Here is a 16,002-nt window from a genome sequence, read left to right as displayed (position 1 = left end):
AATGGCAAGATCTCATTCTTTTTGTGCATTTATAATTTTGATGAGTATTTCCTTCAAATTTCCCTCGACAATTTGCAAATGCTTCTTTTTTTTTTTTTTTAAGATTTAATTATTTATTTATTTGAGAGAAAGAGAGAGAGAGAAACAGCATGAGAGGGGAGAGGGTCAGAGGGAGAAGCAGACTCCCCGCTGAGCCGGGAGCCCGACGTGGGACTCGATCCCAGGACTCCGGGATCATGACCTGAGCCGAAGGCAGTCGCTTAACCAACTGAGCCACCCAGGCGCCCCTTGCAAATGCTTCTGCCTCATCTCTGAATTTAAGAGTTTCCCACAACTGTTTCTCTCAGGTCATTTATAAAAATACCAAGAATATCAGTTTCAGCACGAGGTGGAGTTATTAATTCTGAATATCTATAATAAGGAAAAATCCTTATTATACCCACGTTGTCCTTCTTTTCTATAAACCAGTTAATTCTCCATAACTAAATAGTTCATCTCCGTCCATAGTAGCTTTATTTTAGAAAAACCTTTTATATGAAACATTGTTAAAAGCCTACATAAATTCAGTATGTTGATTTTTTTTTTTTTTAATTGACTACATGCATATCTCTTCCCTGGTCAAATAATAAAAAGTAAATTATTGACTTTTCTAGTACAGAAACTATAGAATTCTAGAAGGCTATGGCAAGTTGTGATATTGCTGATAATTATATAAATTTTTACTTTCAATTTCTCGAATTGTTTACTTTCAATCCTAAGACATAGGATTATTGTCATGTGAATCCAGTTTTGGGGAGCCAACCAAAAGAAATTCACTGTGAGGAGACCTGTTATGATTTTATTAAATATTTTGTCCTGTCCTCTTTCAAATGTAATTTGGCCACAGAAATTTCTTAGTTCACTAACGACGGAATTTATACATGAAAAAGCAGGAGCAGATCACTTTTCCATTAGCATCAGAGTGAGGAAGGGCTGCCATGAAAAATGTGGAGATGCAACAGAAGAGAAGGAATGAAGTAAAATTGTTCATGGAATAGATCATATTTTGTTTTTTTGGTTTTTTTCTTTAAAGATTTTATTTATTTGACAGAGAGAGCGCACAAGCAGGGAGAGCAGCAGTGAGAAGGAGAAGCAGGCTCCCCACTGAGCAGGAAGCCAGATGTGGGGCTCCATCCCAGGACCCTGGGATCATGACCTGAGCCAAAGGCAGACGTTTAACTGACTGAGCCACCCAGGCGCCCCCATAATAATTTTATTTCTAATAGCCAGTATACGTATTCATCAATAGGTGAATGGGTAAACAAATTTGTGGGATATCTCCCTCTGTGTGCTCTTCCTCTCTTTCTCTCTCTCAAATAAATAAATCTTAAAAAAAAAAAAGAAAGTTTATGAACATTAGTATACAAATCTTCATCTAGACATGTGCTTTCATTTCTCTTCAGTAAATACCTATGAGTAAAATGGCTGGGTCATATGTTACATATATGTTTAATTTTTTAAGAAACTTCCAAACTTGGGGTGCCTGGTTGGCTCAGTCGTTAAACGTCTGCCTTAGGCTCGGGTCATGGTCCGGGGTCCTGGGATCAAGCCCCGCATCAGGCCCCCTGCTCTTCCTCTCCCACTCCCCCTGCTTGTGTTCCCTCTTTCACTGTGTCTCTCTCTGTCAAATAAATAAAATCTTTAGAAAAAGAAACTGCCAGACTTTTTACAATTGGTCATACGATATTACATTCCCAACAGCATTGTATAAGAGTCCTAGTTACTTCACATCCTTGTCAACACTTGGAACACAGTGTTTTTAATCTTAGCAATTCTAATATGTATATAATGGTATAACATTGTGGTTTTCATTTGCATTTCCTACTGATTAATGATGTTGAGAATCTTTTCATGTGCTTATTTGCCATTAGTGTATCTTCTTTAATAAAGTACCAATTCATATATTTTACCTATTTTTATTGGGTTGTTTGCCTTCTTATTATTGAGCTCTAAGAATTATTTATGTGTTCTAGATGCAAGTCCTTTATCAGGTATATGATTTGCAAATGTTTTCTCCAAGTCTGTGACTTGTCTTCTCACTACTTAACAGTGTAAAAGAGCAAAAGTTCCTCATTTTGATGAAGTCCAGTTTATCTGGCTTTTCCTTATGGATCATACTTTTGGTGCTATAGCTAAGAAATCTTTGCCAGAAGTTTTTTAGTTTTAGGTAACATTTAGGTCTACGATGCATTTTGAGTTAATTTTTGTATATAGTACATGTATGAATCAAAGTTCATTTTTTGCTTATGGGTATCCAATTGTTCTAGCACCAGTTTTTTGATTAAAAAGAAAAAACTACCTTTACTCTACTGAATTGCCTTTCCTACTTTGTCAAAAATCAATTGAGTAATACATGTGGATATATTTTCGAACGCTCTATTCTGTTCCACTGATCTGTTTGTTATCTTTAAACCAATTCTACCCAGTCTTGATTCTGTAATTACAAGTCTTGAAATCAGTATAAATCCTCTAACTTTACTCTTTTTTTAAGTTGTTTTGGATATTTCTGATTTATTGCATTTCCATATGGTTTTAGAATCAGCATGTCAATTTCTACAAAAACATTCCTGGGATTTTGGTTGAGTTATGTTGAATCTGTTTTTCAGTTGGGAAGAATTAATAACAATGTTGAGTCTTTGAGTCCATGAAAGTCCATTTGTTTAGGCGTTCTTTAATTTCTCTCAGCAATGTTGTGTAGTTTTAAATATACCAGTCTTATACAACTTTTGTGAGATATATTCCTAAATAGTTCATATTTTGGATGCTGTTATGCATGATAGATGAAAGATAGATGAAAGATGATATTATCTTTTTAAATTTGTTTATAATTTTTTCTACAATATAGAATTTTCTATATATTGATCTTGTATCATGCAACTTTGCTAGAGTCACTTATCTTTGTTGTAGAATCTACAGGATTTTCCACATACACAAATAATGTCTTCTGTGAATTAAAATAGTTTTACTTTTTCCTTTCCAATCTTAATGTCTTTTATTTCTTTTTCTTTATTGCACTTCTTAGAATCTGCAGTACAATGTTGAATAGAAGTTGTGACAATGGACATGCTTGCCTTTTTCCCAATTTTTAGGAGAAAACATTCAGTCTTTAACCATTAAATATGATGTTAGCTTTGGCTCTTTTCATAGATGTACCTTATCAGGCTGAGGAGGTTCCCTTCTATTAAAAATTTAATGAGAATTTTTATTAGGAATACGTGTTGGAGTTTTTAAATCCCTTTTCTGCATCTATTGAGATTATCATATTTTTGGGTTTTTTAGTCTATTGATCAACATTGATTAATTTTCATATTTCAACAACCTTACATTCCTGGGAAAGATCTACTTGGTCATGATAGATTATCCTTTTCATATATTGGATTCCATTTGCTAAAATTTTGTTATGAATCTTTGCATCTGTATTCATTAGGGATTTGGTGTATAGTGGGTTTTTGGTTTGTTTGGGGTTTTTTTTGTAGTATCTTTGATTTTAGTGCCTGGGCTACATGGAATGAGTTAGAACGTATGCTGCCTTTTTCAATTTTCTGGAAGAGTTGGTGCATAACTAATTTGGTCTTTAGATATTTGAAAAATATCATCATAACACCATATAATGTTATGCCTCTATAATTATTTTTAAAAGCAATGCTTTTACCATGTATGAGATGTATGGAAGATTAAAAAACCTGAAATACACCATTCTTTGTTTTTCCACAAAGGATCGTCCTCCCGCTAATATTTGGAAAAAAATTGATCAATCCAGGGACTATAAAAATGGCAATCAACTCAGGGAATATCAACTGGAAGGACTCAATTGGCTCTTATTCAATTGGTACAATAGGTATGTAATATATCTTAATAGAAAAAAGTTTAGTGTGTTGTTTTTTTATGTGTGTCAAAATATGTTAAGTAAAATAGGTACTGATGTTGCTATATTATTACTGTCATGGAGTCTTTCTTATTGAAAGTGAGGTTACCTCAGGAAGATGTGTAAATTATAATTTAGGATTTTGACTTCAACTGCTTCATTTAAATTATGCCAGTCAGAATAGAAGAAAGTTGATAAGATGATTAATAATAAAATTTGAAATCCCTTTCTTACCATCATAAAACATCTGTTATGTTACAGAATATTTTTCAACTTATCAACTTATACTGCTATCTGCCAATAATTGAATCTAGTTAGTAAAATGTGAGCAATTATATCAGTAAGAATTAAGTAGGTCTATTATTTAAGTCTTCAGCAAAGCAGATTGTCAGCAGTTGATGAGGAATAGAAATCAAAATATAAGAATCTAGTAATGAATTTATGCTATTAATTATTTATTTTCCAAGTTCAAAATGCTGGGTGGAACATTAGCTCACTTTTTTGCAGTGAAAAGATAATTGCAAAAGAAGTGAAAAATGGACCCACAGTTGAGAAAGTATAGTGGCATATACAAAAGAGCAAGCAAAGGCATTATGATTAGTAATAACAGAAAAATTTGATGACACTTTTTATTCAGAATCATTCTTCCATGTTTTTACTTATCACGTGGTTCTTCTGAGTTGTTGCACTCAGTAATTGTGAGTCCTGAGACAGTCATGTGGAGTTACGGGTACCTGTTAATGCTACACAGCAGTCTTTCCTCTGGTTTATATTTTCTAAATGTTAACCATCATTTTTCCCAAGAGACCCTTCCAGGTAAAATAGTTAACAAAGTATTGTTTTGCTTACCCTTCCCCATTGCCTACATTGCTTGTTTTAAACTTCCAGCACGTTCCTCAGGCTGTCTATCACAACCCTACCCTCTTCACCCCCATGTGACTGCTCCATAGAGAGGGCCCATAGGTGAGCTTGTTCAAGTTCTTGCCTGCCCTCACAGCCAGGCCGACAAATGTATCTCCATTCTTAGCTTTTCTTAGCCATCCTCATGTACCAGAAGTTAAAAGGTGCCTCCCCATAACCAAGACTCATGTACCACCTCTGTTCTTGACATGCAGCCCGTCCAGTTTTCTCAGAGCCTCACTTGCATCAACTGTCATCCTGCACTGTTAGACCTTCAAGCCATCTCAAGACTAGTGCTCTCCGTCCCTTCACTCTGTGAACAAATCTGGGTCTAACCTTTCATAAAAATACAAGAAAGAAAAGGATAAACATTCTCTTCTTGGTTCTGTTTTTCCTTCTATAGTGACCTTGAGCCCTCTGTAATTTCATGGAAGAAAGCCTATAGGAGCTCTTCCCATTTCCTCATCTCCAACTTGCTTTAAACCTGTTGCTTGGATTTGAGTCTTATCTTTGAAACGTGTTATTTCCCAATCCACGGGGTATTTTTCAGCCCTGATTTGCTGTGTCCCTGCTGCTTTGGGTTTTGGTTGATCCTTCTGTAAATTTTCCCCCATTCTCAGCCGCAGCAGCTTCCACAGTGGGACTCTCTCCAGACCCTGTGATTTGCAGGTCTGCTGGTTTCCCTTCCTCTGCCTGCCCTTTCAGTGTTGCTTTTCCTCCTAACGGTGCTCTTTTGCTCTCCTCGTAGTACAGGTTTGTTCTTCCTAAGCCATACTCCACACCCCCTGTGCCTTCATTTATCAATAACATTCTCATGGTCTCGTATCTTTATCTCTAAGGCCTTGAACTCCAAGCCCATATTTCTGTTTGCCTCTTGCTACCTTAAAATCTATCTCACGGATTCTTTTTTCAGCACAAAATTCAAAATTAACCTTATTGTTTCCTGTTTCCTCTGTACCAAACTAGTTCTTCCAACATATTTTGTATTTCGGTTAAGAATAACACAATAAAGGGATGCTGGCTGGCTCAGTCAGTAGAGCATGCAACTCTTGATCTTAGGGTCATGGAGCCTACTTTAAAAAAAAAAAAAGAATAACACGATTACTAAAATCTGGCTGTCATCAAACACCCGTGTATCTGGTTGGTCACAAAGTCCAAATCATTCTAAGTCATAATTAACTTTGGAATCCATTCTCTCCTCTTAGTACCCCCTCCCTTAGTCCAAGTGCCCACCATTGTTTCCTGCATTATTGCAGTACTTTCCCAGTTAGTGGGCCAGGTTCTAGTCACCTCACCTTCTAATATCCACAGTGGAGCAAGAGTGAACCTCAGAGTACAAACGCAATTGCATCAGGGTTCTTTAAAAATTTTAAGTGACTCCCATTGCATAACAGAATGATGTCCAACATTCTTTATTTATGACCTCTTCATACCTTAGTGATACCCCCTCCTTTTACCCTCATCTCAAAACCACGTTTGGAGTCTCCCAGGTGATGATCGTATTCTTTACACTTCTGCTCCTTTGCTGTGCTCGCTGGCAAAATCCTACCCATTACTGACCTCTTCTCTGAAAGAGAGCTCCTTTTCTACCATCTCTTTTTGCCAGAGTTGGACACTTACTCCTCTGAGCTTCTGTAATAAACTTAACCCCGAGGGTTCTCAACTGGCCATATATTATAATCATCTGTGGAACTTTTTAAAAAAAATTATAGCTGCTTTTATCCTACTCCATACACTTTGACATAATGTGTAGGGGAGAACCCTGGGTATCTCTCTTTCCTTCAGGCTTTTAGGCTCTTCTAATTCCCAGCCAGAGTTGAAAACCAGTGCTTTGTTTGTGCTTCCATGATAGCACATTGCATGATTTATTTATTTATTTATTTATTTGCATGTCTGCTTCTCTAATAGATAAAAGCCCCTGGAAGGCAGAGAACATGTTCTATTTCTTTTGTATCCCATTTTCTCATACTCTCTCTGAGATATAGAAGGTATTTAATAAATGCTTCCTGAATAAATAATATATTTAGTTTGCCTTACTCCTGCCGTTTCATTCTTTAACAAAATCATACCTCTGACAGGTGTTACCTTTATTTTGGAGCTACAGAAATCTATAGTTTTCCCTCTGCAGGATTATAATAAAATTATAGTTTCATATATATACAAAATGATATGCCTAGTCTACACTTAAGCAACTTTTATGTTTTTATAAATGCAAGTATTTTAACTTGATCTTTGATTATTTTGTGTATTTATCTTTAAAAACATTGTAGTGTACAGAAAAACCCAATGTATACATGGATAATATATTTGTTTATTTCAGACGAAACTGCATTTTAGCAGATGAAATGGGTCTTGGCAAAACCATTCAATCAATTACATTCCTCTACGAAATCCTTCTGACTGGTATAAGAGGACCTTTCCTGATTATTGCTCCACTTTCTACTATTGCAAACTGGGAGAGAGAATTTCGTACATGGACTGATATTAATGTTGTGGTTTATCATGGGAGCCTGATTAGCAGACAGATGATACAGCAATATGAGATGTACTTCAGGGACTCACAGGTGTGTTACTGGTGATTTTGTTTGTTGTTTGAAAGGTCAGGTTTGAAAAAGCCAATTATTATGCTTTCATTATTTTCAAATTTGGGATGAATTTTGTTTGCCTACGTACATCTTAGTTCAATCTCTTTATTCATCATATTTATTTTACAATAAACTTTAGTAGCTGAGGAGGACAATGACAAGGAATTAGGATCACGTTCTGGTTCACTATATAGTATGCTGATTTATACAGATGTACTAATTTTATTGTATCCTTAATTTTTCAGCTAGAATAATTGTTTTACTAATTGCTTTTAAATACACATTAAATTTATTTTTAGAATAATACCCATCTCTTTGATCATCCTTCAGTTTTTTCCCTCCATTTTTAAAATTCAAATCTTCAATGAACACCATGGGTTTAAATGCCTCTTGAGATGGAACCATAGGTTCTCTTTCATGTTCAAAGGATTTTGATTTTAGACACATTTGGTTTGTTTTGTATGCAGATACAAGCATACCTCTCTCTTATTTTCCCCTTTGGCTTGATTATTCCAGTGCTCTGGTGATTTGGTGGTTTTCTTCTGCCCCGTATCCAGAAGGCACATTTTCCATTTTACTTTGGCCTCTTTAGTAGGAAACCGAGTAGGAGATTTCTTATTTTTCAGCTAAATACACACATCATAAAATGAAGAGATAACATTACAATAAAGAATTTTCTAGCAGAAAGTTGAAGTCTAGAAAGCATTAAGTGCCAATTGCAGTTTTGAGTGGTAATAGGACTTTAGATTAAGAATTTTATTAAGAAATAATGAACAAGATTATTAAAACAGTTCACACAAGTTATACTCTTTAATTGGAATAGGTTCATTTGCCTGACATTCTGCCGCAGTAGCACCTTAATATTTTTCTTTCACTAATTCTTTTGTTTTATAAGGATCGTTATAACATATGATGTGATAATGTCATGTGATATGCTGCAGGTTGAAGTAAGCTAATGTGCCTAGCCTTCTGCTGCTTTCCTTCCCAATTGTAACTGATTTTCTACCTATTCAAAGCTGAAAATGGATGAATTACTTGATTTAGTCCCTCTTACTTTTATGGTTGAAACAATTACATTCCTATGAAATTAAGCATCTATATAACCCTTTAGTTATTCCTCAGTTTTATTATAACTATCACCTTTGTACCTTTCAAGCCTCTGACATCTCAGATTATAGTTTGATTTCCTTCCATAGTGTTTTATTCTTCTCAATCATACATTTGTAGAATTTAAGAGCTGTATGGTATCATAAAAATGATTATGATTAACTTAGTTCAATCTCATTTTTTTTTACAGAAGGTAGAATTAAATATTGGGAGTTTAAGAGATGTTTAAAAGGGTTACAGTTTTAATAAATGTCTCATATGAGTTTGGTATAATAAATCCCAGCAAAACTGGGATTAATAAACCCAGGTCACTTAGACTCAAAAGCCCTTGTTCTTAAATACTAAACATTGTGATATCACTTTAACTGAATGCATCCTGTCCCCAGTTGTTAGAACTGTATAAATGCCCTAGACTTATACTTTATGCCTCTTTTAATAGTATTCTGCTAGGTCTGTTATTCAACTTAATGGCCATTGTATATAATCAATATGAATTAATCTAATTAAGTTGGTAGGAATTAAACTCTAAATCAGAATACATGATCTTTCTTAACCTCTCATAGTCCCTGATAGTTTACAGCTTTCAGTCCCATTTAAATATTCTCTTGGCTTGGATTCCAGGACTTTGTACTGTCCTATATTACCGCCTATTCCTTCTGAAGCTCCCTTTACTGGTTCCTTCTTATCTTCCCTGTCTAAACTTGGGGGTGACCCCAGGGCTCAGTCTTCAGACTCTTTTATATCCATACTCATTCCATCGGAGATTTCATTCAGTCACATAACTTGAGTACCATCTGTACTGCTAGAAACTCCGAAATCTTATCACCAACTCTAACTTCTTTCCTGAATTCCCAAGTCCTCTCCAAATGCCTATTCAGCTGTTCCACTTGGGTATCTACTAGCCGACTCAAACATAACATGTCCAGAATCCTGAATTTTCTCATTGTAGTAAGTAGCAACACCACCTTCTAATTGTTCAAGCTAAAAAATTTTACAGTTAAACTTGAATCATCTTTTTATCTCACTCTACACCTATCCATCAGCAAATCCTATTGGCTCTACCTTCAAAATACCTTCAGAGCTGAATACTTCTCATGACTTCCAGTGATGATCTCTTGCTTGGATTACTACAACAGTCCCTTAATTGGTCTCCGTGATCTGTCCTTGGCCTCTTTCAGACTATTTTCACTACAGCAGCCAAAGGGACTCTTAAAATACATGTCAAATCATGGCACTTCCTGTCTCACAACCCTCCAGTAGCTTCTTGCTCAGAAAAGGAGCCAGTTCTTAGCATACTTTCAAGTTCCAGTACAGCTTCGTCCCCTCCATGACTCAGTGGGTTTCAACTTCTCTGGCATTCTTACTATGTGAAGACTGCCATAGATACTCCCACTTTAGGGCCTTCACACTTGCTACTTCTTCCAAGAATGCTTTCTGTTCTAGATCTCTAGGTATCACCTGGCTTTCTCCCTCATCTTCAGGACTTTGCTCCAATGTCACTTCTCAGTAATGGCCTCCCAGCCAATCCATAAAATTGCAGTGGTCACCTCCGACCCCATACTTATTCTTTATTCCTGTTTTATTTTATTCCACAGCCCTTATCACTTTCTAACCTTTTTTTTTAATTTGCTTTTTTTTCTTAACGGCTATGTTCTGCATTTGAAACATTGGACTGTAAGTTCCACTTGGAGAATTATTTTTGTCTGTTTTGTGTATTGCTGTATCTCCAGCATCTAGAACAGAGTCTGGCACATAGACACTCAATAAATATTTGCTGAATAAACTACGCAGGTGGCTAATTTTGATAGTAACTATTTATTTTCCATTGTATGTGTAAACTCATGGAAAAAATTAATAAACATTAAAACTGAAATTTCATTGTCCAGATTTTGTAATGGTCATTTCTTTCTGGATCTAAAATTGTTACTATAACTCTTAAAAAGTATAAAACATTTTATCAGAGAATACTTATTTGAATATAATTATATTGTGTTTGGCACAATTTTTTACATTATTCTTGAAAACACTACAATTTAATACAGTTTTAATGCTAAAATTCCTCATCTAAAGGGAGTGTATGCATGTATAAAAATTCCAGTGGAAAATGTTTTATAGCAGATGTCATTAGATGTATTTTTATGCTATTTGACAGGAATTAAAAATTGTGATGACATTCTAGCAAATTATTGTATTTGATAATAAATTTCTAGGGGCGTATCATTCGAGGAGCTTACAGATTCCAAGCCATCATCACCACTTTTGAAATGATTCTTGGTGGCTGTGGAGAGCTTAATGCAATTGAATGGCGATGTGTGATTATTGATGAAGCACATAGGTTAAAAAATAAAAATTGTAAACTTCTAGAAGGTCTGAAACTCATGAATCTGGTAAGTAACTTATCATTATTATGACTTAATGCCATTTCTTAGCTACATAGTGAAAGGTCAGATAGAGGCAGAGAGCTAATGCTAAACTCCTTTTTAGAGTGTGTATCCGATTTTTATCTGTGGTAATTGAGTTTTGTTGTGTTTTGTTTTCTTTTAATTACTAAGGAAAAAAATTCCACATACTCAGCATATGTTGTTTATAATTAATAAATGGGATTTTTAAAGATTTTATTTATTCATTTGCGAGAGAGACAGAGAGAGAACAAGCAGGGGGAGAGGCAGAGGGAGAGGGAGAAGCAGACTCCCTGCTGAGCAAGGAGCCCGATGCGGGACTCGATCCCAGGACCTTGGGATCATGACCTGAGCCGAAGGCAGACGCTTAACCATCTGAGCCACCCAGGCGCCCAATAAATGGGATTTTTAAAAGTGATCTTCTTACTAATGTGTTTGCTTATTTCAAATCAGTCTTTTGCATTTTTTAACATTTTCATTTAATTACAATCACAGAATTAGTACATGAGCACTTGAACAAATAACTCCAATATGCAGAACATTGAAGCGCCCCTTTTTACTCCCTTTCTATCGATGCCCACCCCTAGTTCCACTCCCCACTCCAATATTTACAGATTGGTGTGTATCTTTCTAGACTAAACGTTTATCGGTATACACATACATATGCAGATACACACATACATATAGAAATATTTAGCTTAGGAATTTAGAGATATTATTAAATTTTAAGTGATAATTTGTACTATCATTAAAAATATTTATTTCCTATTACTATTATGTTTAATTTGTAATGCACATCTAGTATAGAAGCATATTCCAGTCAGCTCTTCATATTATAGCCTTAATGATTTGAGAATCATTCTTGTGTGAAAAGTCAAGTGATGGTTAGCCAAATTATAAAGAATGAGAACCATTTTGTATACAAATTACCATATCAAGAATTGTTATGTATAAAAGAAACAAATACCTTCTTTGTTCTTGAAAGGTCTGTTTCTTTGAGAAAATCCAAAATATGCTTAATTATTTGGAACTTTTCTTTTAAAAGCATTCTTGAATAGGTAAAAATAGCATGCAAAGTGAGGTATTACAAGAATGATACAGAGTTTTTAAAAGGCGATTGGGAAAGTAAATTAATGAAGATTCATGAGTAGAGATGTACTTTGAGTTGACTCTTGAAAACTATGGTTAGAAAAATACTTGCTTTTGAAACACTGAACATTTAATAACCTACATCAGCTTTCATATAACTTTAGTCTGTGGTGTTTGACATGAATTATTCTTGCTTTATGTAGGAACACAAGGTGCTTCTGACTGGCACACCTCTCCAAAATACAGTAGAAGAACTATTCAGTCTTCTGCACTTTTTGGAACCTCTAAGGTTTCCTTCTGAATCAACATTTATGCAAGAATTTGGGGATCTGAAAACAGAGGAACAGGTATCCTCATTGGTCTTTGTAAAGAAGTGCATCAAACCTCTTATCACTGTGATTGTGTATGTGAGTTTGTAACTGCATGCGCATACATGTTATGTATCTTTTCATCATTTTCTTATGCAGGTGCAGAAACTTCAGGCAATTCTGAAGCCGATGATGTTGAGACGATTGAAAGAAGATGTGGAAAAGAAGCTGGCACCAAAGGAAGAAACCATCATTGAAGTGGAACTTACTAACATTCAGAAGAAATACTACCGGGCTATTTTGGAGAAAAACTTCTCATTTTTATCCAAAGGAGCAGGGCAGACTAATGTCCCTAACTTGGTCAATACCATGATGGAGCTCAGGAAGTGCTGTAATCATCCATATCTTATCAAAGGTAGCTAGAAAGGATTGCAAACAAATACTTACGTCTTTGAACAAATACTCATGAATTAAAAAAATAAAAAAACCCACTACGGCTGCAGTGGCTGTTACAAGGAAAGGCAATGATGCTCCAACTCCCCAGTCTGGTGCTCTGAGGGGGTACAGGTGTTTCAGAATCAGGGTGCCTCATGATCAATCACATGCCAAGTTACAGGAGCAGGACTTGCATTCAGTCTAATGGCGACTGGAATTCCTTCTCCAGTTGAATCCTCCTCCTGGGCAAAGGCAACAAAGTCTACCTTTGGGCCTCTGGATTTCCTTTTTTTTCCTCCTTGGTCTCTTTCCAGTCCAGGTCTCCGGTTAGTGTCTCAGCTTTTGGGCTATAGTAATGTTACTTTTTAAGGTCTTGTTAGGTTCTTTGCTAGTGTTCTCTCTGTGTATCATTTCACTCATTCCTGAGAATATACTCCCATCTTTATCCAGGACATGTGGTTTCTTAGCCCTATAACTCACTCTCTTGCAATACTGTTATTCTTTAATGACCAGATGAGTGGAGAGAAGGTAGAGAGCCTTTAATGCTGATTAGACTCTCTGGAGGAAGTATGCATCACAAAGACCTATAACTTGACTTCCCTTTTAATTGTCCTTGTTTCCTTGTTTCGATGGCCAGCAGGATACCCATAGACACATCAAGATTAATTATGATCACCCTTCAGTGATGATCACTGTTGTATTGGTGTTTAAATAATAGATGTTTGTTTAAAAATATATGTTTACTCATGTAGGTTAGAACCACATTTTCATTAATTCCTTCCCTAATAGCATTCATTAAACATTTATCAAACGTAAATTTGTATAAGGCATTATGCCAGAGGTCTGGAGAGACAAAAAGATGCTTTAAGACATTGTCCACATCCTCAATGGAATTATAGTCTGATGTTGATGGGTGTTTAGCCACAAACATAAATAATTCTAATAAAAACACTGTACCTGTCATCAGAAAATTTTAATGTGTTACAGAAGCACAGAGGAGCACTAATTCCAATTTTTTTAAAAAGAAAGCAACTGGGATTTCCTGCGTCTGTGCATTGATGCTATATCTTCATGTTTCTTTGACAGGTGCTGAGGAGAAAATACTTGGAGAATTTAGAGATACATATAATCCAGCTGCTTCTGATTTTCATCTTCAAGCAATGATCCAGTCTGCTGGTAAATTGGTCCTTATTGATAAATTGCTTCCCAAAATGAAAGCCGGAGGTCATAAAGTGCTCATCTTCTCTCAGATGGTACGCTGCCTTGACATCCTGGAAGATTATCTCATTCATAAAAGGTAAGGCATATGATTCATCTACTGAATTATACTGTGAATTACACTAAATATATGCTATTAAGGATTTTGCATCACTGTACTGTAACCCATCTTTATGCACATCTTTCTCTTTATCTAGGTAAGAGCCCATTTACATTTGAGTAAAGATAGTTTAGGATTATGTGTCAGGTGTTCTAACCTTCGTATGTTGCAAACAGTAGGTGGAGCTAAGGAGACTGATTAAGAAAACTTTGTAAATTGACAAGTATTTGTTGACCTAGGAATGGGTTTATTAGTGTCCGTTTTACTTGATTTGTAAATCATCCAGTAATGACACTTTAAATGAACTTATAACCATCTTCAAAAATAAAAAAAGTGGTTCAGTACCTTTTCAGATCTTTCATTATTGTCATTAGAACCTGAACTTGCTGCACTTTGACTCTTACCATATACCATTTGACACCTGTTCATGCTTTCAGTCTTTTCTCATTTGTTTAATGTGGGGTTTTCTTTTGGTGCATGACAATAAGATAGTCTTCAGTATTGTCTTAATTAGTATCTAGATAAATAGGATATTTATCGTAGGTTACTTTCTCAGAACATTAGTGGTCCAGATACCAACATATTACTCTAAAAGGGAATCTAAAGATGTAGCTGTAGATTTTGGTTCAGCAGATTTTGACTCTTATACATAAGTAAAGGTCTGTACTAATTTAGATTATCAGAAATTGTGCAGTTCATTTTTTTATTTATTTCTAGTTCTGTTTTTAGTGTCAGTGTTCTACTCTTTTAGTCTAATTCCAAAATGTATATTATTCTCAATGCATATCATATAAGAAGGAAGATAAGATTGCAGTATTCCTAAAAATAGTTATTCTTACTTCTTATCTCCTGATACAAAGAACTTTGTAAGATAAAGATGAATTTCATGGAAAACCCCAAATTTCTTTAATGTCACATTATTAGAAGTCACATCCCATTTCATAGGTACTGGAGACAACAGTGAGCTCCTTCTGAAACTCTAATAAATTATATGTGTAAAGAAGTGTCTTGAACCAGAAGAGGAGTGGTAAATATCCTGTGTATTCCTCTTCTAATTCCTGAATTTTTATATATTTTAATTTTATTAATGTCTATCAGTTTCTGAATTTTACATAAATGAGGAAAGATAAAAGAAGTTAAAAGTTAACTGCTTAACAGTAATGACTCTAAAGAATTGGCATTCTACAGCATGTTTTGGAATGATCTAGAAAACTGGATTTTTTTAAGTAAATTCTTAATGTTTCAAATATTGTTAATATCTTGAAAATTTGTTAAATGAGGTAAAAAGCCTTAATTACTATTTTCAGATCCTTCAATAAGCACTTATTTAAAAAGTTGGAAAAAAAATTAGTGTTCTGGGGGCTTTTGGGTGGCTCAGTTGTTAAGCATCTGCCTTAGGCTCAGTCATGATCTCAGGTTCCTGGGATCAAGCCCCGCATCGGGCTCCCTGCTCAGCGGGAAGCCTGCTTCTCCCTCTCCCACTCCCCCTGCTTGTGTTTCCTCTCTTGCTGTCTCTCTCTCTGTCAAATAAATAAATAAAATCTTGAAAAAAAAAATAGTATTCTAGTTTGCCCTTGATAGATTATACAGTTTACAATCAAGTATATCTTGAGAGGGGTGCCTGGGTGGTTTAGTCAGTTAAGTGTCTGCCTTCAGCTCAGGTCATGATCCAGGGGTCCTGGGATTGAGCCCCATGTCATGCTTCCTGCTCAGTGGGGAGTCTGCTTCTCCCTCTCCCTCTACCCCTCCCCTCCACTTGTCCTTTCTCTTGTTCTCGCTCTCTCTCACTCTTTCAAATAAATGAATAAAATCTTTAAAAAAAAAAGTGTATCTTGAGAGATTAACATGATTGAGACGGAAATACTGGTAGGCTTCTTGAAGTTTTATGAAGGTCTTTGCTTTTTGTAAAAAAAAAAGTCATTATATAATGAGATCAGCAAGGTAGTTTTTGCGTGTT

General features: G+C 35.4%; 1 protein-coding gene across 1 annotated transcript in view; it reads left to right on the top strand.

Annotated features, from left to right (window-relative positions):
* CHD9 (chromodomain helicase DNA binding protein 9) overlaps positions 1-16,002 on the top strand; it is a 137,542-nt gene that overhangs the window by 59,353 nt on the left and 62,187 nt on the right. Inside the window, exons 8-13 of the mRNA XM_081807887.1 lie at positions 3,654-3,877; positions 7,125-7,368; positions 10,707-10,883; positions 12,188-12,331; positions 12,452-12,707; positions 13,814-14,024. Of these exons, the coding sequence (XP_081664013.1) occupies positions 3,654-3,877; positions 7,125-7,368; positions 10,707-10,883; positions 12,188-12,331; positions 12,452-12,707; positions 13,814-14,024 (1,256 nt within the window). The remainder of the gene's footprint in view (positions 1-3,653; positions 3,878-7,124; positions 7,369-10,706; positions 10,884-12,187; positions 12,332-12,451; positions 12,708-13,813; positions 14,025-16,002) is intronic.

The sequence above is a fragment of the Leptonychotes weddellii genome, chromosome 16 (genome assembly GCF_054177405.1).
Source record: "Leptonychotes weddellii isolate Sample4059 chromosome 16, ASM5417740v2, whole genome shotgun sequence".
Lineage (NCBI taxonomy): Eukaryota > Metazoa > Chordata > Mammalia > Carnivora > Phocidae > Leptonychotes > Leptonychotes weddellii.
Note: the sequence above shows the minus strand (reverse complement) of the source record. Positions and strands in the feature narration are given on the sequence as shown.